At 38.4% G+C, this 26,525-nt stretch overlaps 1 protein-coding gene across 8 annotated transcripts in view; it reads right to left on the bottom strand.

Moving 5' to 3' along the window:
- The window catches only part of LOC127648082 (supervillin-like), a 48,201-nt gene extending 23,041 nt beyond the window's left edge, over positions 1-25,160 (bottom strand). For 2 of the 8 annotated variants that reach the window (XM_052132681.1, XM_052132684.1), the window contains exons 1-10: positions 25,121-25,159; positions 17,764-18,170; positions 17,309-17,428; positions 8,508-8,542; positions 6,621-6,682; positions 5,094-5,242; positions 3,136-3,370; positions 2,164-2,705; positions 1,240-1,324; positions 871-939 (exon numbers count right to left, since the gene is read on the bottom strand). In XM_052132681.1, the coding sequence (XP_051988641.1) occupies positions 871-939; positions 1,240-1,324; positions 2,164-2,705; positions 3,136-3,370; positions 5,094-5,242; positions 6,621-6,682; positions 8,508-8,542; positions 17,309-17,428; positions 17,764-18,074 (1,608 nt within the window). In that variant the 5' untranslated portion in view covers positions 18,075-18,170; positions 25,121-25,159. Of the gene's footprint in view, positions 1-870; positions 940-1,239; positions 1,325-2,163; positions 2,706-3,135; positions 3,371-5,093; positions 5,243-6,620; positions 6,683-8,507; positions 8,543-17,308; positions 17,429-17,763; positions 18,287-25,120 lie in introns of those variants that run through there. The other 6 variants (XM_052132682.1, XM_052132683.1, XM_052132685.1 and 3 more) reach the window with 6 other exon arrangements.
- Positions 25,161-26,525: the final 1,365 nt, after the last annotated feature.

Here is a 26,525-nt window from a genome sequence, read left to right as displayed (position 1 = left end):
AGTTCGCCCAAGCTCGTCTATAGGCTGCAGCATTTGCCGCAGAGCAACCTATGAGCTCGCTAGCTAGCCCGCTCAAGGTCTGCAGCTGCCGCACTGCGTTGACAATGGATACAAAAATTAAGGATAATTTTTTGGCTTCAATATCTCAGAAAAGATGAATCTTTCCCGTAGCGTAAGCTAGCTTACGCAATACGAGAGAACCTCTCGTAAGAGAACCATAGTACCATATACTGTATCCATATAGTAATCATGGTTAAACTAAGGTCACTGTAGTGAAACGATAGTTAAATTAGGGTATTTGTAGTAAAACCACAGTGGCCATAGTTTTTGTTTTCTTGCTTTATTCATATGTTTCCACTAAGAATACCATGGTTAAAATAAAGCTATTGTAATAAAATCATGGTAAATATATTACGAGGGAGTGCAAAACTATTGCAAGGGAACACAAACTATTGCGAGGGAACACAAAACTATTTCAGAAAAAATCCCACCCTGTCCTCTAAAGGGCTCCATATTTAAGCCATTGCATTAGATCATAATAAACATACATTTTGTCAAGTTCACACATTAATCAAATTTACAAATTTAGACTTTGTTGCATGAGTAGTGTACATGACCATGCCATATAGACAGTAATCTCTGCAATGTGTGTGGCTCAAACACTCATATGACACATTATTGGGACACATTACAATAAAACACATGAATAATGTTGCGTGAAAAGCACATGCTTAAGAGTATTGGTCATTTATTGATACGTTCAACTCATTCAGTCACATTCTGAAGAGAACACACTAAATGTTTAATATTAACATAAACAGATGTTCAGAAATACACACACACTCACATTCACAACAACAATGTGCTCACCTCATTGAAAAACATCACATACTGAGGTGTGGAGCTAGAAGGAGAATACACAGAGGAGAACACAGGCTTCTGAGGAGAGGAGAGGAGAGGAGAGGAGAGGAGAGCAGAGGAGAGGAGAGGACTAGCTGGTAAGCATGAACAATCTAAACACAAAGTAACAATGGCTAATGAATATCTCACTCCCACACATAAACATTATGTCAGACTAATAAACAACAATAAATGGTCACTATGGTCAGTTGAAAGAGATTTGCACAGGAAATGTAAACATACAGAAAACATATTTCTCAATGAAACTGTTATTGCAACAGACACTCACACACACACACACACACACACACACACACACACACACACACACACACACACCTGTGCCCAAATGCTTGGCGTGATATTGCTCCTTGCCTCTGTCTTCTTCTCCTCTTCTTCCTCAGGTTCTCTAGAGTCCATCAGTCTAAAAAATAGATTTTTCACTGGATATTCTGGTCATTCTCTCAGGACATACATCAAACCAGCCAGTTAACCAGCAAATGACAGTGGCCCTGTCCCAAATGCTACCCTCAGCAGTTGTGGCCCTTCGTTTTTGTGATGTACTGCCAAAAATATGTTAGAGGTAGTAGTCCACTGTAAAACCTGCATCAGCCACATTGGTGGTGGTGTAGTGGTCTAAGCACCATAACTGGTAATCTGGTTATCAGAAGGATGCTGGTTCGAGCCCCACATCCACCACCATTGTGTCCTTAAGCAAGGCACTTAACTTCAGGTTGCTCTGGGGGGATTGTCCCTGTAATATGTGCTCTGTAAGTCGCTTTGGATAAAAGCGTCTGCCAAATGCATAAATGTAAATGAATCATAAAGTGACTAATGGGGCACAATTAGTCCCCTTTTTCAACTTTTTTTTAAGTTTTTTGACTGTCCAGCTAAACGTTTTGTACATATAAACGAGATAGACATAGATTTTCCATGTGCCCTAGCCTAAACTTCTGACGCCTCCTGGACCAACAGCGAACCATGATCAAGGACAACCAACCTAAGCACAATTGTCAAGGACGAGCCTCGACTGGTCCAAAAAAGGATAAACAGTTGCCCACCCTAAAGATCAAAATGTATATTTACTGCACTTTGATTTTGCATGGTACAGTTTTGTGAATTTCATGGACACATGCAAGTGAAGACTTGGAGACTGCTAGTCCTTATCAAGTGCACCTTTTGGGAAAGTGCCAATGAAGACAAAAGGAGTGTGCAGCTAAAGATGGACAGAAACACAAAGAGCGAAATAGTGAAATATATAACCTGTGAGTGATGGCTTCATTACTGCTGTGTTCTGTGGTATGCATGTCTGCTGATAATTTTGGGCATCCATCATGCTTTGGAGCAGATCTTCGTGTTTTGTGAGTAGAGGCATCCTTCCTTGCTCTCTGCCTCCAGGGAGCGCTGGAGAGTTGATCTAGGGGGGAATCCACTGGTGATGCAGATGCATGCCTTTCCTCTTTCACCTCTCTCACTTTCCTCTCTTCTCCATTTGGTTCTAGGCCATGTCCATTCAGGTCATCCCGGTCCTTGCATTCAGTCCTCCACACTACTCCCACTGAAGAATTCTTTTTCAAGATGCCTTTAATTGCAGTGCTTTGCTGCACTGCATTCTGAGAGTTGCTGTCCTCTATAGAGTTCTGATTTGGTGCAGTGTGTTCACTGGAGGAACCCCATTCCTTTGAGGAGCTCAGTCCAGAAAGACACACTTCACTGGGCTTCAGATTGATGGACAGAGCCTGTTGTTGTTTGGAAAGATGAGGTGTCAGATGAAGACGGTGAAGCTGAACAGGCCCTTTCTGAAGCTAAAAAATGTAAAAGGTTATTAAAATCTCTGAAAGTACCAAATGACAAGTACTCAAGAACTCGAATCTCAATCTCTCATTATTACGTATAAACAGTCACAGACACATTCATGTGTACCATGAAAGAAAGAAAGTTGGCTTTGAATTACTCTCTAAAATAAATAATATAGATCATTTGTGTGTATGTGTGTGTTTTTTTTTTCCAATGAGCATGTTGGTCAGCCAGCTTCACTAGTTAAGTTTTGCCTAAGATTCACCACCTAGACCAGCACTAAACCCGAATTTGTTGTCTAAGCTGGTCTTTCCACAGGGTCAGTAGATCTGAAGCACTTGCAACAGACACTGAATTGTACATCCTACATAATCAATGACCTGATTAAATGGTTTCACCACAAATGGCATGCATAGTTTACGAACCAAATAGACTTACCAAACTGACCTCATCCACGGTAATGGGCTGTGTGCGGTAGCGTGCTCCTTTCTGCCTGCGTCTCTCAGAGGCCTCTAGAGGGCAGCCGTATCTCATTGGACTCCCCACAGGTCCTAATATGGGCTTTGACAGTTTGTTGAATAGAGCCAGTTTCTCACTCATAGACATCTTAGAGCAGGCATCATCCTCTGCCTCAGGCTCAGTCTCCAGACACTTGGATTCGCTTGACTGAGGCCTTAGAGAATAGTAGATACATTAAGATTGGTTGTTGAATAAGGGTGAAACAAGCAGAGAACTAGGGTTCAAATAGTTTATACAAAAATACAAATTATTTTACCCCAAAAACGTGTTTTAATTGGTCACACTTCATATGATGAAAGTGAATGAGGATATTTGACTAGAGAGCTACAGTGGTTGGTAACGTTTTTAGTGAATAATCTATTCCATACTACAGTATGTTTTCAGAAGCCTTAAAATAAAGGGCCATGGAAGTCATATATAGCCCTTTTCCACCGACATGGTTTGGGGGCAGGTTCCTGGGCCAGTGTGAATTCTCAGACTGTTCCACACATTTCCACCGCAGTAAAGGCCCCAAAAGCTTGCTGGTCTCCACGTAGGAACCGTTTACTTCGGAGCGGAGGGTGGAACAATGATTCATTACCAGGTAAAGTTTTCTAAACAACAACAGTAGCTACTGTCTTCAGCAAAGAGCTCTTTACTCTATAAAAAACCCCAAAGAATTACCAGACATCAAAAGCGCTCAGGTAACGTGGACGAAATGAACTTGTTCCTTGTGATATGGTATGATCCGAGATAAACTAGAAAGATCGCAGTGGAAAATGAGTCTACCACGAGATGTGTAAAGAAATGATGCATGCCAGCTTTAATCGGATCGATTGACCAAATCATAAACAAATTGATAACACTTAAGGGAGTGCAGGAACCGTAAGAAGGACCTAAACAAAAGTGTCAATGGACGGAGCAACAATGTTTTAGACTCGGCCAAAAACCAGCCTGATATCTAGCATTGAATTCAGTCAGTCACGCTAAAGAAAAACGAATTGCTGGTGTCATCAGCAGCTGATCTCAGTAATTTATTATATTTGCCAACTTCGCTAGATTGCCTTACACTGTTGTCATTTTATTTTGTACAATGTTCAGTAAGGGCATTTTTGACCAGCTACTTACTATGTTAAGAAGATCGTTTTTGTCTGTTAGGTAAATCAGTGGGATTCTCAATAAAGATGTAAACATAATATGATATACTATGGCAAAAATCCAAATATAACCATCTGCTACACCAATATTAATAATGATTTTACTGTTACAGTTTACAGAACTTAGCAAGTTTAGCCATAGTTCATACAAAATAATGTAATTACATTACCTGTCGTCTTTAGCATAGGTGTCGTCTCTGACAATCTTGTTGAACAATGTAATAACATTGGATTGTATTACTCTGTATGTTTAAATATGTCCTCAAAAATAAGAGTAAAAACTGTACACAAACATTGTGACGCACCATATTTGTTAGTGGGGAGGTTCTCAATCAGTGGAAAAGCACGGCCGGTTCAAAGGGCTACAGATTGCCCCAGCCGTGAACCAGCGGGCACAGGCTCAGCACAAGAACCATCGCCATTTTGGTGGAAAAGGGCTAGACTACGTCATTATACTATTACTGTGCTTTTTTGCCATTTTTAGAGCTTGACAGCAACAGTTCTCTTTTGCTATTTATATGGAGAACAGTTGGCAAGATGTTCTGTAAATATGCTCCTTTTGTGTTTAATGGGAGAAAGAAGGACACGAGGATGAGCAAATGATGACAGCATTTTAATAACTTTGGAAAACTATTCCTTTAAGGTGATAATGGCACTGTTGCATTCATTATGGATAACACTTTTTGATTGAGTGTTAGGCTGCAGGTAATTAGTTTGATAGATCAAAGAAGTCCTGCCAACCTCACTGCCATCATGGTTTCCTCAAAGGTGATTGGCTGAGTGAGTGCCCGAAAATCTTTGCCACGGCGAGCTCTACACTCATGGAAAATATTACTGGAGCGAGGTTTGAGGAATGAGGAGGCTTCAGATGAAGCGGTTTTCTCCAACTCCTGGTGGCAGGACAAAAAGAAAAGGAGATCGTAAAGTCAATGAAAGGAACTAAGCTAATGTTGCACACAACTGCCACCCTTAATGGGAAAGTTTTTCATGAAATATTATTTTAAACCATTTTCATGCCTCATAAGAGAAAAAAAAATAAGTTCCTCAATTTACCTTCTGAACTAAATAGAAAATGTAATTCGAAAATTTACAATAAATGTGTCTCGATTCAAAGCACTACATTTGATTATACAGAGTACAGTGGCCCCAACACATGTACACTGAACAAATGGCATATATTTTTAGGAAATACAGCATACAGTGAGTAGACTTTAACAATGTATGATGTTTTAAATCATGGAACAACTCATATGCTATTTAAAGCTTAGACAAAAAGTATTTGAGCACTTTTTGGTCATCAGTGAATGAGGTAATAGGAAAAAAAAAGTGGATGAGAAAAGTTAGTTATGAGAATAAAGGGTGTAGCACTGATTGATTGCAGATGCCACTTGATTTGATATTATTATTATTGTTATCTAATGCAATGAAAATAAATTGATGCAGTTTTATGTGTCTTTATGTTCTAATACATTTTAGGACTGCTGATATATAACATGAAGAGTTCATTTAGTATAGGGTTTCAACAATTTTTTGTCCAACCAATTTTAAGGTAAATTTGAGTCTCTGTCTCTCTATTCGCTCTCTGGTGAAGTTGGCCATGGGTAGATTAATAAAATAGAGCCTGGGCTGGCAACTTGGGTAAGGAAGTCATAGTAACAAATGAAACCCTGTGGGTCATGTTGTAACCAAACACTTCTGGTGTCCTTTTACCAAAGGTGGTGGAAAAATTGTTATACTGTTTTGTTTTTTAAATATCACCAAAAACCTGACAAAACCTCCTTATAAGGATCTCTCCACAAAAAGGTTCATAAAATTAATAAATCATGTCTTAATTTATATGGTTATGGATATGTGAAGGTATGGTCTATCAATAGTCATTATAATTAGCTTATATTAGGAACAGTAGATTTGATTGGGAAGTCCCCTCAAGGCCATGCAAATACATTTACATTTATGGATTTGGCAGACGCTTTTTATCCAAAGCGACTTACAGTGCAGTTATTACAGGGACAGTCCCCCTGGAACAACCTGGAGTTATGTGCCTTGCTCAAGGGCACAATGGTGGTGGCCATGGGGTTCGAACCAGCAACCTTCTGATTAACAGCCCTGTGCTTTAGCCACTACGCCACCACCGCTCCAAATATACTGTATATATAAAACTGGTTTCCTTTCAGGGTCTTTTCCATTCAATCCATGGCAATGACCTTTTTTTTCTATTCAGGCTGTCACAGTTGCTAAAGAGATATGGTGGGGTCTTTTTTCACCTACTTTAAACAGAGACATCTTGGCAGCTACACTCATCTTGGCTCTGTCATCTGTTTGCACATCCACTACAAGAAACAGAATGCACAAAATGACAAAGGGAAAAGTGTTTTAAACTCATGCAAAACTGAACACATTACATTACAAAAAATACATGAGAACAGACTGCATGGTAAAATGTGAATGATGGGAACTGCTCATGCTGATTCACACAATGCGTGCGCACGCACACACACACACACACACACACACACACATTTAATTTGTGTTAGATCATAATGTTTAAGTTTTTGTCTGAGATCATTAATGACTAACAGTCTTATCATACACATGAGACATCTCTCTCACACGCACACACACACACACACACACATACATTGCTCTGTACTTGGCCAAATGCACCAAAGCATGGCAGATATTTTCTTGCTGCATTTGACTGGGAGATTAATGATCTTAAATACACATACATACACCCACACAGTTCTCCTTTTGTCTGATGATGCAGTCTTACTCCATGAAGCTTCACTAATGCTACTCTTTAAAATGTATCCCTCCAGGTCATTATAACCGTTTACAACGGTATTAACAGTATCCACTTACACAGAATGTATACATGTGAATGTTAGTGAGAGTGTGTTTGATTTCCTATGGTGTGCTACACACTTCCTCTACACTCATACAGTAGTCTCATTTTGATTAACTCTATTATTCCATCATAAATCCCATACATGGTACTTATAAAATGTGAAGTTTGTTTAAAACGTTATTACGTTCTTGTTGGCAAATTTTTTGGTAAAGATACCAAAGCTTGTCTAATGCTTTTAGGTAAGCGTCAGCCAAGCAATGAAATACAAAACTAGAAAGACCAGATATTATGCCAGTCAGACAGTTTAAACATGCATTTAGGGCGAACCTTCTTTTTTTTTCTTATTATTTTTACAAATATATAGTGGTCTTAAAAGTGTCAGTTTTTGGACACTTTTAGACACTTATGTCATGTATAAAAATATATTAATATTACTGCATTATATAAATATCAAACAGAGTGGCATCTAAAACAAATGATTGTAGGTGTTTTCTCAGAAGTAACTTCACTTTTCTTGTTTTTCATTTAGTTTCATTTAGTTTTTACATTAATGTACTTTTAACCAACTGGCTTTAATGTATAAAAATGAATATGCATAAAGATGTGCAGTATATATATATATATAATAATGTAATATATTTACATATATATATATATATATATATATATATATATATATATATATATATATATATATATATATATATATGTGTGTAAAGTCAATTCACCTAAAGTACACATTGTCATCCTAGCAGAGTTACCACATATATAGTTCATCCCAACTATGGACACATAATGTTTAACAACCATAAAATGTGCAAATACTCTATATTTGTCTTCATTTTTAATAGATACCTATAATTAAATTTTATAATATATATATATATATATATATATAAAGGTTTTGCTTGAAAAGTGTGTTTGTGCTGTAATTCTATAAAATAATTTTTAACTCTTTACAAAAAGGTTCCATTTGCTAACATTAGTTAACATGAACTATCAATGAACAATATTTTTACAGCATTTATAAATATTGGTTAATGTTCATTTTAACATATACTAACAAATTTGTATGTCAACATTTGTAATGTTAAAATTAGTTAATGCACTAAGAACTACCATAAACTAACAATGTACAATTGATGCATTAACAAATATATGGACACTTTTTGTAAAGTATTACCGAATAAATTCAACTTGCTTTGATATTTTGTTATACAAAGTATTCATACATTTTTAAGTGTGGCTTAAGTGTCCAAACACATCAATAATAAAGACAAATATAACATTTCAGGATAAGCGCCTACTTTTTGAAGAGTCCCGATTTTCATCGTCCATTATTCTGTGAAAAGAATTTAGAAGATTCAGAATTAAAGGAATACAATCAAGCGTATGCTCTCAACCAACTCACTCATTCTATTTTTTGCATAGTGACTGACACAATAAAGTGAAATGACTTCACACCAGATCTGCTTTAACAAGCCTCTCCTTCACTGCAGGCATTATGACAGACACAGTCAAACACATCTGTGCAAGTTAGAAACATGACAGAATAATATTAAAAGTATGAGCTTTAACACCCTATTTGATGACATAAACAAGCATACGTAATACATGAAGGAAAGGACTGATTTAACTCAGAGCTGTCTATGGCATCTTTTAACACATTCTAGGCATTTGTGATATTGGATAACTTATTATAGTTTTTACAATAGAATATATATATATATATATATATATATATATATATATTATTATATATTATTATATATATATATATATATATATATATATATTATTATATATATATATATATATATATATATATATATATATATATATATATATATATATATAATATATATATATATATATATATATATATATATATATATATATATATATATATATATATATATATATATATATATATATAATAATAATAATAATATATATATATATATATATATATATATATATATATATATATATATATATATATATATATATATATATATATATATATATATATATTATTATTATTATTATTATTATTATTATTATTATTTCTTTATGAGATTAGGAGAATATCATAAATATCAAAATAAATATAGGATATGGGTAGTTGATGCATAATCATGCCCATGCACTTTATTTGACTAATTTAAACATCTATATTTAAGGTTTAAATGAATAAAAATTTATAAGGGAATGTGTGCATCTTACTGCTGTAACTGGTCACCATTTAAAAGTTTTCATTCAACATTTTAAATAATTTTTTGCCTTCAATAGTTGGCTAATATTTGGTCCTGCGGTTAGAAAATTAATTTCTGAAAGTACAAATATTCAATGTAATCTTTAAATTAATAAAGTCATAAAACGGCATGCTTCATAATTACAAAAGAAAGAACAAAATGCTGTTTAACATAGTTTTGAATTGAGTAATTACAGGACATGTCAACGTCACAAAAGTATTTCATGAAAACTACCCATGTAGTAAACAGTACATTGATATTTGCCTTGTTAGATAGGAATTGTTGAGCATGAGGTGGTCCAATATATAGTTGCTTTTTAGCATCCTATTAAGGTCAATGCAACTTTGTAGTAAGAAAAGTAATAGCAAAATAACTCTTATTAGCAGTTGTTAATCAGCACACACACTGCACAATAGTGAGGCACACAGACAGGCCTGTGATCATGTGATCAAGCCTCATTACAGTACTAGTAGTGCAATGTTCTACTAAGCCCCTTTCACATGGAGATCCTGGGATGAATCCCGGGAAAGTCATGCCGGAATCTGTTCTGGGACTGCGAGATATTGATCATTTGCACTGCCCGAGCTTTCCCGGAATCTGTGCTCACATTCATACACGTCACGAAAGAATTCCAAGACAAAGGTGTACAGCATCTCAAATTTACTTATAACCCGCATTTTTTCATACCTTACCACAAAAAAATAACGTTTAATTTCATCTGCTCTGATGGTCCCGGTGTGAGATTTGCATGATAGCCAATTTTATTAATTTTAATTGGTTGAGATCACTGTTATAATTAGCTAATAAGATAATTTTTATATTGTTCAGTGTTAATTGCTTTTGGCCAATAAAGGATAATAAAGATTGAAAATGAAAGTGAAACCCATCCAAAAATATATGTATTAACGTGTCACGGTGCATTGCAATATTATTCATATTAAATAATAGAAAAAATAAACAAATTATTTTCATACTGCGCTGCAATAGCTAAAGATGCATATTTGATTCAGTATTTGCCAACCATCCTTACAAAGACAATGTAAATCTATGCTTTTTTTTCTTCAGCATTTCTTACAATCAAAAATGATTATTCAGTTGGAGTTTCTTTGTTGGTGCTTTTTTATTTTGCACTAGCACTGTCAATTTTTTTCTTTTCAATCTTTTTCAAAAAGTATGCTATTTTACTAATAAAATGTAACTCTTGAGCTGCCCCAAGGCAAATGTCAAGGACAGGTTTTTTTTCATGATATGGTTCTAAACACTGTAAAATTGAAAACAAATTAAATTATGTTCCCCTTCTGTCACTCTCAACACGTTGTGTCAGAGAAGTGACACTAGGGGTCTCTCTTGAGCGCCGATATATACCTCTGTTCTATGAAAAAAGGCCAATGAGAAGTTGGCAGACGGTATTTGCATATCCCGCCCCCGGACATACGGGTATTTAAGCGGGCGAATACGGGAGTTCATTCAGAAAATTTATTTGGAGCCGATGGTGATGTATGCAGTTGCTGCGAGTTACACACCAAGTTCCTGTTTAAATCCTCTGACGCTCTGCATGCTGTTGGACTTTACGGCGCACAACAGCGGCTTTCTCCTTCGTGCACGGTTGTGCATTCTTGCCCCTGAGCGCTTCGACAGCTCAGACAACTCGAAAGAGTTATTCTAAAAGAGTAATTTCGCTCTGAAAAGAGCAAAACACAGCGGCGTTGAACGTCCTTCTCAGGATGCGTCTTTTTAAAGACGATTCTTCCGCCCCTGTTTAGTTTCTGGATGTGGTAGATTTTTCCCCACCTCTGACGGTCATGAAAAGTGCCTTGCATACCTGGGTTGCGATCACACGCAGGCAGCGTTTTTATGAATGGTCTATGTTTTCAGTATGAGAACATAGCCATGACAGCATTGCGGTCGTAGGCTTTTTCTTGTAGTGAGAGAAAGCCACTTCAGCCCCGCGCCTCGCCTCCTTCCTACGGGATTGAGGCAGGCGCCGCGGGCGATGAAAACAATCTGGGGACAATGACGGGCTCCGTTTTGCCGGGTGAACCCCCTCGAAACCCCCCGCCTCCCCGGTACGCTTGCTTGTTTCCGTCCGAGCTCGAGATGAGCATTCTCTCCAATGGGTTATGTTTTCAGTGTGAGAACATAACCGCGGCAGCGTTGCGATCTCTGCTTTCTCTTGTAGTGAGAGAAAGCCATTTCAGCTGCCCCCCGCGCCTCGCCTCCTTCCTGCGGGATTGAGGCAGGTGCCACGTGCGATGAAAGACGATCTGGGGAGAATAACGGGACGCTTTCGCCGGGTAAATCCCCTCGAAACCTCCCACCTCCCTGGCACGCTTGCCTGCTTTCCCCGAGCTCGGGATTAGTGCGGTCTGCTTAACGGCCTACCGTCCGGTCCCTCGACCTCCCCGGCATTGGATGATGACATCACCGCTGCATCAGAGAGCATAACAGCGGCGTCGGATGCGGATAACTCGCCTGGGCTGCCACCTTCGGGTCTCCGCCCAGCCTGAGTCTGACGCACGGAGGTCCGCTATGCTTCCCCGGGCTTAATTGGTTCCGCAGGCATGTGCCCGCAGGCATGTGCCCCCCCCCTTCCCGGACGTGCATGACGAGCTGAGCAAGCCCAGCTTCCTCGCTCCTCTCGCTACCCTCGGTGGTAGAACGGTCCCAGACCGCTCCCCCCTGCACGCCATGGCCCTCTCCTGCAAGTCCACCAGGCCAAGGCACTTCAAAATCTGCACTTGGGTAGTCCTGTTCTTGATGTGCTGCAGGAACTGCACTCATAGAGGCGATGGCCACCCCCCGTGGTCCAGAAACGCAATGCATGGACAGGACCTGGTCGCAGTACAGGAGGCAGACAAAGCACGCTTTCTCAAAACGCCCCCGTCTCCAAGCTCCGTCCATTCGGTGACACCACTTGATGACTCCGCCCAGCAGTCCTCAGTGGTGAAGAAACAGACGGAGGCTATTTCACACATCCTGCCCTGCCGCAAACCTGCCGCCAGGGGCCATGCCCTGTCTGCTCACCGAGGGCGTCCTCCTGCAGCTTTCAAGAAAGAAAGAAAGTGGTGCTCCGCCTCAACTAACAAAAGAGAGTGGGCCAAGCTCTCAGCCCCAGCGTCGAGCTCCCCGCAGAAGTTGGACGCCCCTCGTCTCACGGACCCCCTCGAGGACCCGGAAGACTCCCAGGCGCTCCTGAGATGACCGACCCAGAGACCGAGACCGTAGCTCCGGAGCTGGTAAGACCGCTTTGTTCCCCGGTGGAGGGCCGGGAGGAGAATCATTTGTTAAATTCATTACATTCTCAGAGCTATTTCCTTTTGTTTCTGGGTCACCTGGCCCGCAAATGCCGTTCTCATGGCACTTTGCTTCCAGGTCTCAACAGTCCCGGCATGCTGGATGTGGCCACAGTCCGCCTTCAGCCCCACGACTGTTCCCCGGCCGGCTGGTTCAGACGAGTCCAGAGGACGCCAACATCAGACCTCCTCCTCAGTCATGAACCCGCCCGCTGCCGGGTGCGCGGAGCAAGGTAAGTGCTTAAAGATTCCAAAAGATCCTGGGGCATATGGCATCCTCCGCGGCATGCATAATGTGAAAATTACCACCGCCTGCCACCAAACCTTCAAACCCTGGACAGACCTCTGCTTTCTACGGGCAGGAGTACCTGTGCAGCATGTGTCCTGACGCGTTCTGGTCACAACCGACGCCTCAAAACTGGGTTGGGGCGCCGTATGCAACAGGCACGCAGCCGCAGGCCGTTGGAACCGGGCCCCGCTGCGTTGGCACATCAACTGCCTAGAGCTGCTGGCTATTTTCTTTGTCCTGAGAAAGTTTCTCCCGTTAATTCGAGACAAACATGTCCTAGTCAGGACAGACAGCAACACAGTGGTAGCCTACATACATTGCCAAGGCGGAGTACGCTCCCTCCACATGTCACAGCTCGCCCGTCATCTCCTCCTTTGGAGTCAGCAGCGACTCAAGTCACTGCGCGCCATTCACTTCCCCGGCAACCTCAATGTGATAGCGGACGCGCTGTCAAGACAAAGCTTGCCCAGCGGAGAGTGGAGGCTCCACCCCCAGTCGGTCCAGCTGATCTGGGACCGGTTCGGCAAGGCCCAGGTAGACCTGTTTGCCTCCAAAGAAACCTCCCACTGCCCGATCTGGTATGCCCGGACAGAGGCTCCCCTCGGGGCAGACGCTTTGGCACACAGCTGGCCCACGGGGCTGCGCAAGTACGCATTTCCCCCAGTGAGCCTTCTTGCACAAGTGCTGTGCAAGGTCAGGGAGGACGAAGAGCAATTCAAAGGATACATAGTTCAATTCAAAGGATACATATTTCAAAGATGCAAGATTTATTGTTGCATGAAAGGGAGATGCCAATATATTTTAACATTTTTAATTAAGTGTTATTTGTTATTAATTATTTACATACACCAGAAGCACTCCCCCGTGACATCATATCCTGGTTCGTAGCGTTGTCCGAAAAAGTTCTCAAAGCCTATTGTGACCGCCCCTTTAAAGCTGTTGAGTTATTATAAATCTTTCAATACGTACTGGTTGCGTTTCTTATTTAAGGTGAACTGTAATTTATTAGACTATAAACTTAATGTATTTACAATTACATTCATCTTTGCATAAGTTAGCAAATTTCTTGGGAAAAAGCTCATGGAGATTGCACTTCTTGCATGAGACGGCTTTTTTCGACACAGTTTGGTTTACCATCATCAACATTTTTAAAATCCAAAGTATTCATACATCTCAAATTTCAACCATACCGCTCCGACATTGGGTGTGCAGTGCTATGAATGACAAAGTAATTTATTTGATCATGGCAGGTTAGTGATGCTGTAATTGTAGCTGATTGTTTCTTTGTTGAACGGATATTTACAATGAAAACATTCATTCCTTTACTGGGATTTGGGACCATTTGGTTCACCGTTTTTAACAGAAAAACACACATTGACCTTCTAACATGTTGTCACACTATATGGGTAAATTGTCACAATGAAATCTGGCATTAAACTTGTGCCGTAAGTTTTATGTGAACTTTGGGGGGACAAGTTCCCCTGCACCACCACCTAGGGCCGTAGCCAATGGGATGAAAGGTGGTAATGATTCTAAGGGCTTAAAGGTCCAGGGGGAGCCACAACAAATTAGAAAAACTGTAATACTTTGGGAGGTAAGGGGCCCAGAGCAATATACACCTAAATATATACAATATATACCACATCCTCCAAAACGAAATCTATGTCTCTTTAAATCTACACCTGCATGACAGTTTTTCCCAATTGTTTACACACGTTTGCTGAATCTTTGGCCTATTGTCGCAAAACTCTAAACACAAAACTCTACAAATCTCTAGCAAAAGCAAACACTGCATTCAAAACTGTTTTATCTCTTTTAAAATGCTTTTTGCATCAAAATGACACACACACATATGAATAGATCCGTGTACCAGCCAACAACACACTGATATGCTCAACACAAAACACTACTATGAATATCCCATCAGTATGTTTCTGCCTTTTGCATTGTCAGTTGTTAAACTGTAGCTGGTTGTAAAAGATTGTTACAGTAATGTATACTTACTCAAATATACATAAATAAACACACACAAATGCAATACAGTAACACAAATATTGCCATTTATTTCCAAAATGCAGTATTTTTGAACACGTGTTTTGTATGTAACAGTTTTCACACCCAACAGGAAAAACCTTCAGTAAGATAAAGGGTTTTCTAAAGTGGCTCATTCTTCTATTTTGGTCTGGCCACAGCACCTGCCTCCAGTGAAATAGACCTAGAGCAGTCAATATGGTGAGGCAAAATACACTGGATTACAGTACTGTAACGTGTCTATACAGTGCTGATATGATAAATTCACAGTATGGTACTGTAAAGAAGTCAATGGAAAGGAGGAGGCAAGAACCGGCTTGATAATATAAATAATATTTTTAATATAAAACTTAAACAAACACACACATGACGGACATGTCCGTAAACGATCTCTCTCTCCCACACGATCCTCTGCAGTTGACCTTTATCCCTCTTGGAGGCTTAATTAGCCTAATACGGGACCGGGTGTGTAGGATCACGACCCTGCCCCACCCTCCGCCCTGCCACAGGTACTTACTTGCAAATATTCATAGCGCTGTTCTTTAACCATATCTGAGTTTTGCCCTGTAGACCTGATTCATCTGGATTCGTTTGCGCTGTAATACACAGTCTAATGTAGACAAGACCATCTGATGAATGTCATTGAATATTGTGTTGTCTGCATTTATGTGGTTCTGGATTTCTAGTAGTCTAAAGGTATTGTCTGCCACCACCATGTTCACAATAACGGTCCCCTGTTCTGGTGTGAACAGCTGGTGTCTTCCACCTTGGCCTGGCTGTCTCTTAGTTCTCCAGAAGTTCATACCACAAATATGATATGATTGGTTACTGTAAGCTAAAATAATCTATTTTCTTTGAATATGAAATTACATTACTGTAACATTGGACAACAATCACTGAGTAAAATAGGCCTACTGATATATTGGACTGCAGTATACTACAGTTTACATACCCAAAGCGCATAGTATAGCTGGTAGGTAACTTACCGTTTCTCATTTCTGAATGTATGGATGATAGATGCAACCGTGTAGCAGCTCAGGTTGGGCTGAACTCTCTGCCCATCCTCCCTCATACTCAATCCATTGCTGAGCACATGGTCAACCAATCTGACCCTGATCTCATCTGAGACAACCGTCCTTCCTCATCCTCATCCTCATCCTCCTCTTACTCTCACTCCTGCACCTCTAGCTCTTGCTTCACCATTGACTTCCATTTTCCTCCAAAACAGGAGAGCTCATCTGTGGCCTTTTATTGTGCTAAAGCTCTTATTTCTAAGTGAACAATTCAGCAACTAGTGTTTACACCTGTGAGAAGTGGGTGTTGACAATTGGTATATAGAGCTATGCATTGTGAGTTGCGGTACTTTCCAAAGGGACTAAAGAGATTATAATTTTGAATGTTGTGCCTAATGTAAAGAACTGTGTGTAGTGTTTTGCAAAAAGTGTGATACAGAATTGAAAACTAAGTGTAAAGCAGGATTAGGTTTAGGGACTTGGTACATGAGTTTCAGGTTTCGGTGATTGCATTTCAAGTTCCAATTTTAGTGTGTAAACTATTGGGAAAAACTGTAAACAGCTTATTACTGAAAGGCTTTTCAGCAAAATTCTAAACTCAGTTATGAGGTACAAAATTAGTAAAGACACACCAAAAATGGAAAAGGAATTTTACAAAAATATCAAATCATTGTTTTGCCCTACAAATATTGCAAGTGATTTAAAACTCGTGACAACCTGTCCTGTTAAAAATGTCACAAACATGCCCCAACCTGAAAAATACTTTTAAGAACACGTTTAATAAAATACAGCATATGACCTGAATTGATGCCACCATGGTTTGATTATTTTCACTTGTGCTAGGCTATCACAAAAATATGATTTATAAATATGATATAATTATAAATTTACTTTGAAATATAAAATGTAATTATTCTAATTTACAAGAGTTTTGAACAAGATAGAAACCAACATACAAAACCTCTACTAGAGAAAAAAACACATTTGTACAATTGCGATTTTGACTGCAATTTCTTTCATTACTGTGATACAGCCCTTGTGACAACTTCGCTGAGAGACAAACTGCCCCCGTCTCCTCTATAACATAAAATTGTCATAATGGTGCAAGCCACTAGTTGTTAGAGTACGCATTGCCTAAACAAATGAAAACCTTTTCCCTCAGCCTGTGGTAATACACACAGAATAATGCAGGACATCAACAACACAAACACACTGAAGCATCCCTACACTTTATCAGGTCCAGCTGGGTTCGAGGTTTGCTGTAGCAGAGTGCTCTTCAACTGACCTACAGATACATGAGTGTGTAACTGGGGAGTGTCAAGGGAGTCTGAAGGGTTTTCCTCATTCCTGGAGAAAATATAGACAGAGTGCAAGGATAGAAGGAAGGAAGGATTAAGAGACGTATGTCAAAGGAAAGGGGTTTAGAAAGAAATTAATGAAAGAGTATAGCTCGAAAATATAATGCACGTTTATTAGTTGTGGCATGTGAGTATCCCGCGAGCTGTGAGCACTGTGTGATATCTGTCTGAATCTGTTTCAATGATTTTCAATAACTTCCTCAATGCAATATTAATGACAAGTTTATTTCTGACTACTGCCTTAAATGGCATACATAAAGCCCTTGGCTGTAAATTGATGGAAAAATAAACATTACAAAATGTGACGGCAATAGGAGAGCTCACCTGTTTGGCTGGTTGTTTTCTACACTGGCATTCACTTTACAGCCATTAGAGATATTTGTAGAAACAAGCCTGTCTTCTAGCGGTGTTCTTCCATGCCGCCCCGTTCCTCCATTAATTCCTCCTGAAATGTACTTATCTGCAAAGGTTGAGTCATGGACACCACGCCCCTCCCACTCTCTTCTTGACCACTTATATGGAAGCTCCTCTTCCTGGTTGCCATAACGTTCAGCCAACTCCCGCCTTTTTTCAGCCTTGTAGCGAGCGATCCGTTCAGCTCTGGACTCCTGGGATAAATTTTCCATTTTATCCATAACATCAATTTCTGTTTTGTCACTTTGTATGTCTGATGTCTTATGATTAAGTAAGCAGAACAATTCCAGGTATATGATGACTGCCAACACCACAATCTGCAAAACAGGGTGGAGTCCAAAGGAGGTTTGATTATTTAAAATCTCAAATTACAGCAGGTTTCTCTTATAATGTGTTTGTCTATCATCCTGATTCCTCCCTTTAGAACATGGCACTGTTGGAAATAGCAAAACAAATAAAAGAGTTATTGTTATAGCAGCATCATACAATATATACATTCATCAGCACAATATACAGAGGTATATTTACAAATAAACAAAAGGACAGGAATATCTTCTTACAGCACAAACTTGCACAAAAATCTTTAAACACACGAATATACATCATGTTTAGTTCTTATTTCTCAGTCCACAAGCAAAGCTATCAATGTTAAAAAACCCATTAATCAAACTGGGTTTGTGGCTTTTAGTCCATGTCTTTTAGCTTTGAAGTAATATTTATGCTAGTGTACTCCAAAGCAATTGTTTTGCAGATAATGCACACACCAATTTTTTTGTAGATAATGCACACACATTTAAAACTCAAGTCTTACTTTGGTAGGAAAACAGACCGAAAATAAATATATCTTCCACTTGGGGCGTATGCAAATGTTTGTCCATTTAAATGCAAATGTCCCTCCCCCTACTACCAGCTGCCTCTGATGAGCAATAGTAAGTAGCAAATTATTGTCCACAGCTGTGAAGTGAACTAAAGCCTATTGGCTAGTTAGAAAAGGGACAAGCCCTTCGATATCACGCCCCAACTCCCTGTTTTGATAAGAATTTTGTCATAACAGGAAAGCAAAAAGTGCTGAACAACAGATTTCATGGGGTCTTTAACTAATAACCATGCCTGCTTCAAAATTAGCATATTGCTAACTTTCCACAAGTCAAAGTGCCATCTGAAGACAAATGTCTCTGTAGTGTGATAAATTACCTACTTGGTTGTGCTGCACTTGCATTTGGGAAACTCCCCTAGCACTGACACTCTACACCTCTGAAGCGCAGCTCAGCTCAGCAATCTTGGAGGGCAAGCCATTTATCAGACAAGCTTATCCATCAACACAGGTGTATATTTTGGGATATTTGAGTCCCAAAATCAACAGGGTTAATGCTGAGGCCTACTATTACACATTTAAAGAAATATAAATAAATAAAAACAAATAGTCCTGTGATTAGAACTCATTGCCTGTACTGGCATGTTTGCAAGGCATGTAAAATATAAATAACTTAACAATGGCATTCTTTCAGTTGTTTCACCAGAAACAACAATCAGTCCAATATTTAAGTCTGTATTAACAAAAAACCAAACAGAAGCCCACATTTGGTTCTAAAAATTAGGGCAAATGAAACACTTTTGACTCAAACACGCAAAAGAGATTCCTGCTGAAAAAATAAACAGCTGAGAACAGTTCAGATGATCTTAACTGGGCAATGTTTATGGCCCATCTTTGATGCTAAAACAGCATGAAGGTACCCAAAACATACTGTATACGGGTCACCAACAAACAGCATTGCAGAACATGTTTCCCAAATGCTCCAACTATCTGCCAAATTGACACCACATATAGAGCCAATTTTTCAACCGAACAGAAGCAACAGAGCCGCAGTGTTTACACTTTTTGATGAAAATCAACCTACACCTGGGCTGGCTTAAATATAGTTGACTCTGCTTATTGTTAGTCACATTCAGCCATAATACATCTTAAGTTACCCAAACAGGACTGGTCAAAACATGCCCTCCTTTAAATTAGCGCTCATGATTTCACAGAGGTGGTTTCCCACAGTTACTAGTTGCCATGCTGCCATAACAACACATAGCTTTACTCATACATAAATACTGACATCATCATGTTATCACCCAACACCGATATAACATGTACTTGGCATGTGTGTCGGAGATCACAGAGCTTTCCAAGTATTTAATTTGTTTGTGTAGAATAGGGAATGTGCGCTTGTGTGTGTGTGTGTGTGTGTGTGTGTGTGTGTGTGTGTGTGTGTGTGTGTGTGTGTGTGTGTGTGTGTGTGACCAATATGGGTGATGAGGGAGCGAGATAGAGATAGTTAGTGGTAGTGTGTGTATTTGCAGGGGCTCCTCTGCTCCTAAATAAGCAAACTCTAAGCATCAGCATTCTGCCAGATCCTCTCACAATTGCAACACAATAGGTACTATAAAACAAAAGAGCAGTGCTATACCAGAGAGAGGGGTACAACTACACTCAAAATGCCATACATGGTGTTTGTAATGTATATACACAAATGCCAATAAAAAAAGTCAGCAATTAAAGTACATTTTGCAATATTAATAATATTTAAGTTATTTCTCCTGAAGGCTAATCATCATGGTCTAATCATAGTCCTTTCATTATGGAACCCTGTTGCATTTGACTGTTTATTGTTTTTCTGTAAAAAAAAATATCTAAAAATCCTTAAAACAAGATTAATTTGATCATGATATTTATGTTTTTCAGATTTTTAACATGTGTATTTTGTCTTACTATACTGGCAGAGTTTTTATATACAAAACAAGTGAAAAATTCTACCAGTGCTGATGAAGTAATCCACAGTATTTAGAATACGTTACTGACTTTGAGAAATCTAACACAATATGTTACAAATTACATTTTACAGCATGTCTTCTGTAATCTATTGTGGAATATATTTTAAACTAACCCTCTCAACCCTGGTAATATAATATATTTGTATATGATATATTTAATTTTAAAAACAGGGACTGAATACTTTCCAAGGAACGAAAACTGGAAACAGGAACGAAGCCCCTTTCTATTGTTCCGGAGAGAAACATTACATTTAAATGTTGATAACTGGTTAAAAAACAATTAATTTTGTTCTGATATTTATTTTATTTTTTTGTCATGAAACCAAGCACATGCTTTGATTCTGAAGGAAACTGCTACATCACACATTTCATTGCCTTGATACACGTTGTGGAAGAAGCCTTCTGCAACATGCTAAATGTTACTCATTGAGGAAAGCCTAAGTCTCCCCTAACATATAATAGTGAAAGAAGGGTACTATCTGTGTGGCTCATAACCTCAGTATATAAATTAAAGTATAATGCACTTTTTATGCAAATGGACAGTAAAATGTGAAGAATCATAAAGCATGCAGTGTGTGCATGGCATCAAGTTCATCATTCTCACAGACAAACTTGAGGGTTTGACAAAGAGGTTTATAGCCTATTAGACCGTTTTAGTTTTTGTGAGGAAAGGACACACTCAAACCATAAGCAAATATTTTGTCAGTGTACAACATTTTTCAAAAACTCTTCCAAAAGAGTTCGTGTAAAATTACAATGTCAGACTACAACTTTTAATGTCTGTAAAAAACAAGTGAATGAAAAAGGTCTGTTCAACATGCACACAAAAAATAAAACTAAACAAAAGAGTAAATTGTGAGACTCTATTTAAAAGACTCCAGTCTTTAAGACCCTCTACGGTGAGAGACATCCTGTGACATCCATTCTGCTTTGTTACATCACAAAGGATTCAGACTGGAGCAAGTTCATGAACTTATAATTACATCCATGTTGGGATTCCAGCCCCCATACTGGGCTATGATCAGGTAGTGCAATGTCAAAGTTATATTTAACGCTGTCGAGACTCGTGACAGACATGATATTAATTCTAATACAGGCAGTAAAGAGAATGGCTAAACAACAACATCATAATTATGTTTTTTTCCCAGGAGCAGTCTGAATAAACATAAACAAACAATAAATAAATGGCAATGAAATGGCAGAAATGGCATAACCCTTGACCTTGGTTATACACACACAACATTCAGGTCACACATTCGTAGACATGTCATAACCCTCAGAACCCTAACACACACCAACACACACACACACACACACACACACACACACACACACACACACACACACACACACACACACACACACACACATATCTAAAGTCACTCATAATCATAAACTCATAAATAATAACTCCTTTATCAAGAAGCAAGAAGACTCAATGGCACAAATCAAATTGTTCTTAAATTTTTGTCATTCTAACAATTCCCTAGTGCAATACAATTTTTGTCAAAAAATAAACAATACATTGTTATTGTGTTATATATACATACATACATACATACACACACACACACACACACACACACACACACACACACACGCACACACACACACTTAGCATTAGAGACATTCATAATGTCTTATATAAAATATTGTTGTACATACCCAATAAAACCACAATAAAATACATGATAATATGGCTTTAGTGTGTACTGTAATGCATGATAACACATGATATAACACATGACATTGGGTATTGATCATGTGGTATAATACAATGTACAGTACACTTTAGAGGTAAAACAATGGATAGATGAGTATTATAATGTATTATATCTGTGTTAACAAGTATTTACAGGAACATACAACTATTGATTATGAGATACAACTTTTAATTACAACATTATAAGCAAATAGGAACACATTAAGAGTATTGGTAACACTATATCATAAGGTTCTGTTCATAAACATTAGTTAACACATTCATTTACATGCACAATCAATGAACAAAATTTTTACAGCATATATTAATTTTAGTGAATGATTATTTTATTTGTAATACAATAATGCGTTAATGCATTATGAATGTGAACAATGCTAAATTTGTAAATTTACATTAACCACAATAAATAAATAGTGTAAAACATTATTGTTAGCTTATGATCCCAAATGCATTTACAAATGTAAATAAATACAAAATATGTTAGCCTATTTTTTCAGATTTACAGATTTCAATTTCATAAAAATAATTCCATCAAAATGAATAATGTAATTTTTAACCAATTTAAATGAATAAATCTTAAAATACTTTTTTTATTACTCAATTAAATTAGATTTTTTTGATATGAAAATATCAAACATTTTAGTTTTGATATGAAATTGAAATGCAAAAACCTATTTTATTTTATTTAATTTTTTTGTATATAACCTTATTGTAAAGTGTTACCAAAATTATCTGAATTACTGTATATAGGCTAAAGGTACACAAGCATCAAGTAAAATATAAAAAAAAAAAAAAAAAAAACTTTATGACCTTTGCCACTCATCAAAATGCTTTTCAACTGAGGAAATGTAGGTAATGGCCTATAGCCATGGCCACAAATATTGGCAGTGACATACATTTTTCTGCTTCAGTTGTTGAGATGTTGATTCACATTGTTTCTAGATTATTATGCAGAGTAATCAGATGCATTTTAAATAATTGCAAAAAGCTTAATTGGCCAAAAAAATTTACTTTATTACAAAAACCCAAATTTCACTGTTTTTTGGGCCTAGCACAAAATGACCAGCCAACATAATTTCACTAATCATATCAGCAGCACCTGGGAAAGTGTGAACGAGTACTAGTCAGGTGAAATCACTCTATCATTCTGATTGGATTATAAGAGCAGACTGTGTACTATAAAAGGATGAAGAAGTGCTTCCATTGTGTCATCACTGTGTTCTTGTTAGCAATGGTTACCTCTAAAGAAAGACGTGCAGCCATCAGCGCTTTGCATCAAAATGGCCTCACATGCAAGGAAATTGCTGCAAAGAATATTGCACCTGAAAGAACCATTTACCGGACCATCAAGAAGAAAAGAGAGAGGTTCAACTGCAGTGAAGAAGGCTTCAGGATGTCCCAGAGTGTCCAGCAAGCGCCAGTCACCACCAGGGCAGAGCTTGCTCAATATTTGCTGCAGGTTGATGTGAGTGCATCTGCACACACAGTGAGGCGAAGAATTTTGGACAATGGCCTGGTGTCAAGAAGGGCAGCAAAGAAGCCACTTCCCTCCAAGGCAAACATCAAGGACAGACTGAAATTCTGCAGGAAGTACAAGGATTGGACAGCAGAAGACTGGTGCAAAGATTTTTTCTCTGATGAAGCCCCCTTCCTAATGTTTGGGACATCTTGTCGTGCCAACAGTGATGCATCCTGAGACCATCCATGTGTGGGGTTGCTTTCATCCAAGGGAGTGGGCTCTCTCACAATTCTGCTAAAGCGTCCAGCAAGAGCAACTTTTTCCAATGATCCAGGAGCAATTTGGTTGATGATACATGCATTTTCCCAAGGCAAGAGTGATAATGAAATGGCTCAGTGATGATTACATTGAAATTTTGGATCTTAGGCAACTGCCCGGATCTTAATCCCATATAGAGAACCTGTGGTCAATCCTCAAAAGGCGAGTGGACAAACAGAGGCTCAAAAATTGTGATCAACTCCGCGCACTAATGAGTCAAGAATGGATCACCATCAGTCAGGATTTGGCCCAGAAACTGATATCCACCATGCCAGAGCGAATTGCAGAGGTTATGAAGAACAAGGGTCAACACTGTATATATTGAGTCTTTGCATATATTGAGTGTTTTTGCCAATAAAAGCCTTTAAAACTCATGAAATGCTTATCATTTTTTCCAGTATACCATAGAAACATGTGAAAGATTATCTACAAATACTGAAGCTGCAAACTTTGCAAAACACAAAATTTATTTCACTGCCAATATTTTTGGCTGTACAAACCGATTCACAAAACAATGAAAATAAACTAGCTTTACAGAATCATACAAAAGGAACAACTGTAAATTAAAAGATATTATATCCAGATCGTGCTATAGTAAACATGCTGAAATGAGAGAATGAGCGCAGTCATGCTTGAGGTGTACAGGTGAGCGTTCGCTATGCTCAAAATAGGTGCAAACAGAATTGCAAATATCCAATGAAAAGCACAGTCAAACCGAAATCATGTTACCCTGATTATAACAGACGCGTAAATCTCTAATATGCGCAACAAAATGAAAACTTCAAATTTAAGACTACGAGCTTTCAACCATGCTCAGAGAAAAACACATTTGTACAAAGCTTGAACTGCCAAAGCATCAACAACTTTATGAAATCAACTTGCAAACGAAAGGAAGCTTATTCTCAAATTGCACCATAAATGTAACAGTACAACTGAATGGACGTACTTACTCGTTCTGCGCTCGGATCAGCCACTAACACTCACACCGCCCAACTGAGAAAATGTCAAAAGCCCTTTTAGGTTTTTGGAGAGAGAGAGAGAGAGAGAGAGAGAGACACCTCCATGACTGGGGCAGTGGGCCTGCCAAATTCCATTTTAAGGGGCCACAACTCTGCTTATTAAAAGACTGAACCAGGTACGCTACTTAGTGAACTACTAAAATTCTGAAATATTATTCCTAAAGGGGTTAACAAACCAGACTGACAAGACCAATGATCAGAATCAGAATGAGCCTTATTGCCAAGTATGCTTACATAAAACAAATATTTTTCTTGGTGACAGAAGCTTCCAGTGCACAAACAATACAGTAACAAGATAAAAAAGAAAAAAAGCCAATAGAAAATATATAGAACTACACATTAAGAAAAATATATATACTGTATATATTTCACAAAGTTCAAAAAGGTAGTGGGCAGGGTGAGTGGGGACCCAAATTATTTTTCCAGCCCTTTCCTCACTCTGGAAGTGTATAATGTAGATCTTGAGCCAATAATCAGCTCAGCAGTCCAATCTGCCCCTTCTGATGTCCGATTTAAAAGCTGAACCAAGCCAGACAGTTGTTGAAGTGCAGAGGACAGACTCAATAACAGCAGAGTAGAACTGGATCAGCAGCGCCTGTCACAGGTTGAACTTCCTCAACTGGCAAATGAAGTCACCCTACCGAGTCAATGTGGGTCTCCCACTTCAGATCCTGTGAGATGGTATAGAGGAACCTGAATGACTCCATTGCTGCTACAGTGCGGTTCAAACTGGTGAACCAAACTGGAAAATCCATATAAAATCAGGACTTAATGACCCCAGTGTTGTAAATTGTATGGGAATGGAAGCTTTTACACTATAAAACTTGGAATTATAGTAAGTTGTCCTTCAGTTTGTGCGCTAGTGGAAAATGACTTAGTCATATGCGATTTGAGTGTGGCAAGAGTGCCTCCCAATGGTCACTATCCATAAATGTTGCAGCTGAATATGGAATGTGATATTCATGTTGGCTCTTTTCCATTTAGATGAAATTACCTAATTAAAATTGTGACTATTAAAAAGGAACCATAGCAAACATGTAGAGGCTGCAGTTTTATTGCCACATACATATCAAGATGCTCAATGACTAAATGTCCATTACATTACATATTGGAACTGAACATAAACAATTTGTTGTTGCAGTATGTGTATTGTTCATAACAATGACAATTTAGAAGAAAAAAATGCAGTTGAAATTAATTGGTTATTTACACAGTTATCACAGGTCATAACAATGACAATTTAGAAGAAAAAAATTGTTGAATTTAATTGGTTATTTACACTGTTATTACAGGTCATAACAATGACAATTTAGAAGAAAAAAAAATAGTTGAATTT

Source organism: Xyrauchen texanus, chromosome 8 (genome assembly GCF_025860055.1).
Source record: "Xyrauchen texanus isolate HMW12.3.18 chromosome 8, RBS_HiC_50CHRs, whole genome shotgun sequence".
NCBI classification, from domain to species: Eukaryota; Metazoa; Chordata; class Actinopteri; order Cypriniformes; family Catostomidae; genus Xyrauchen; species Xyrauchen texanus.
This window is presented reverse-complemented; position numbering and strand designations above follow the sequence as displayed.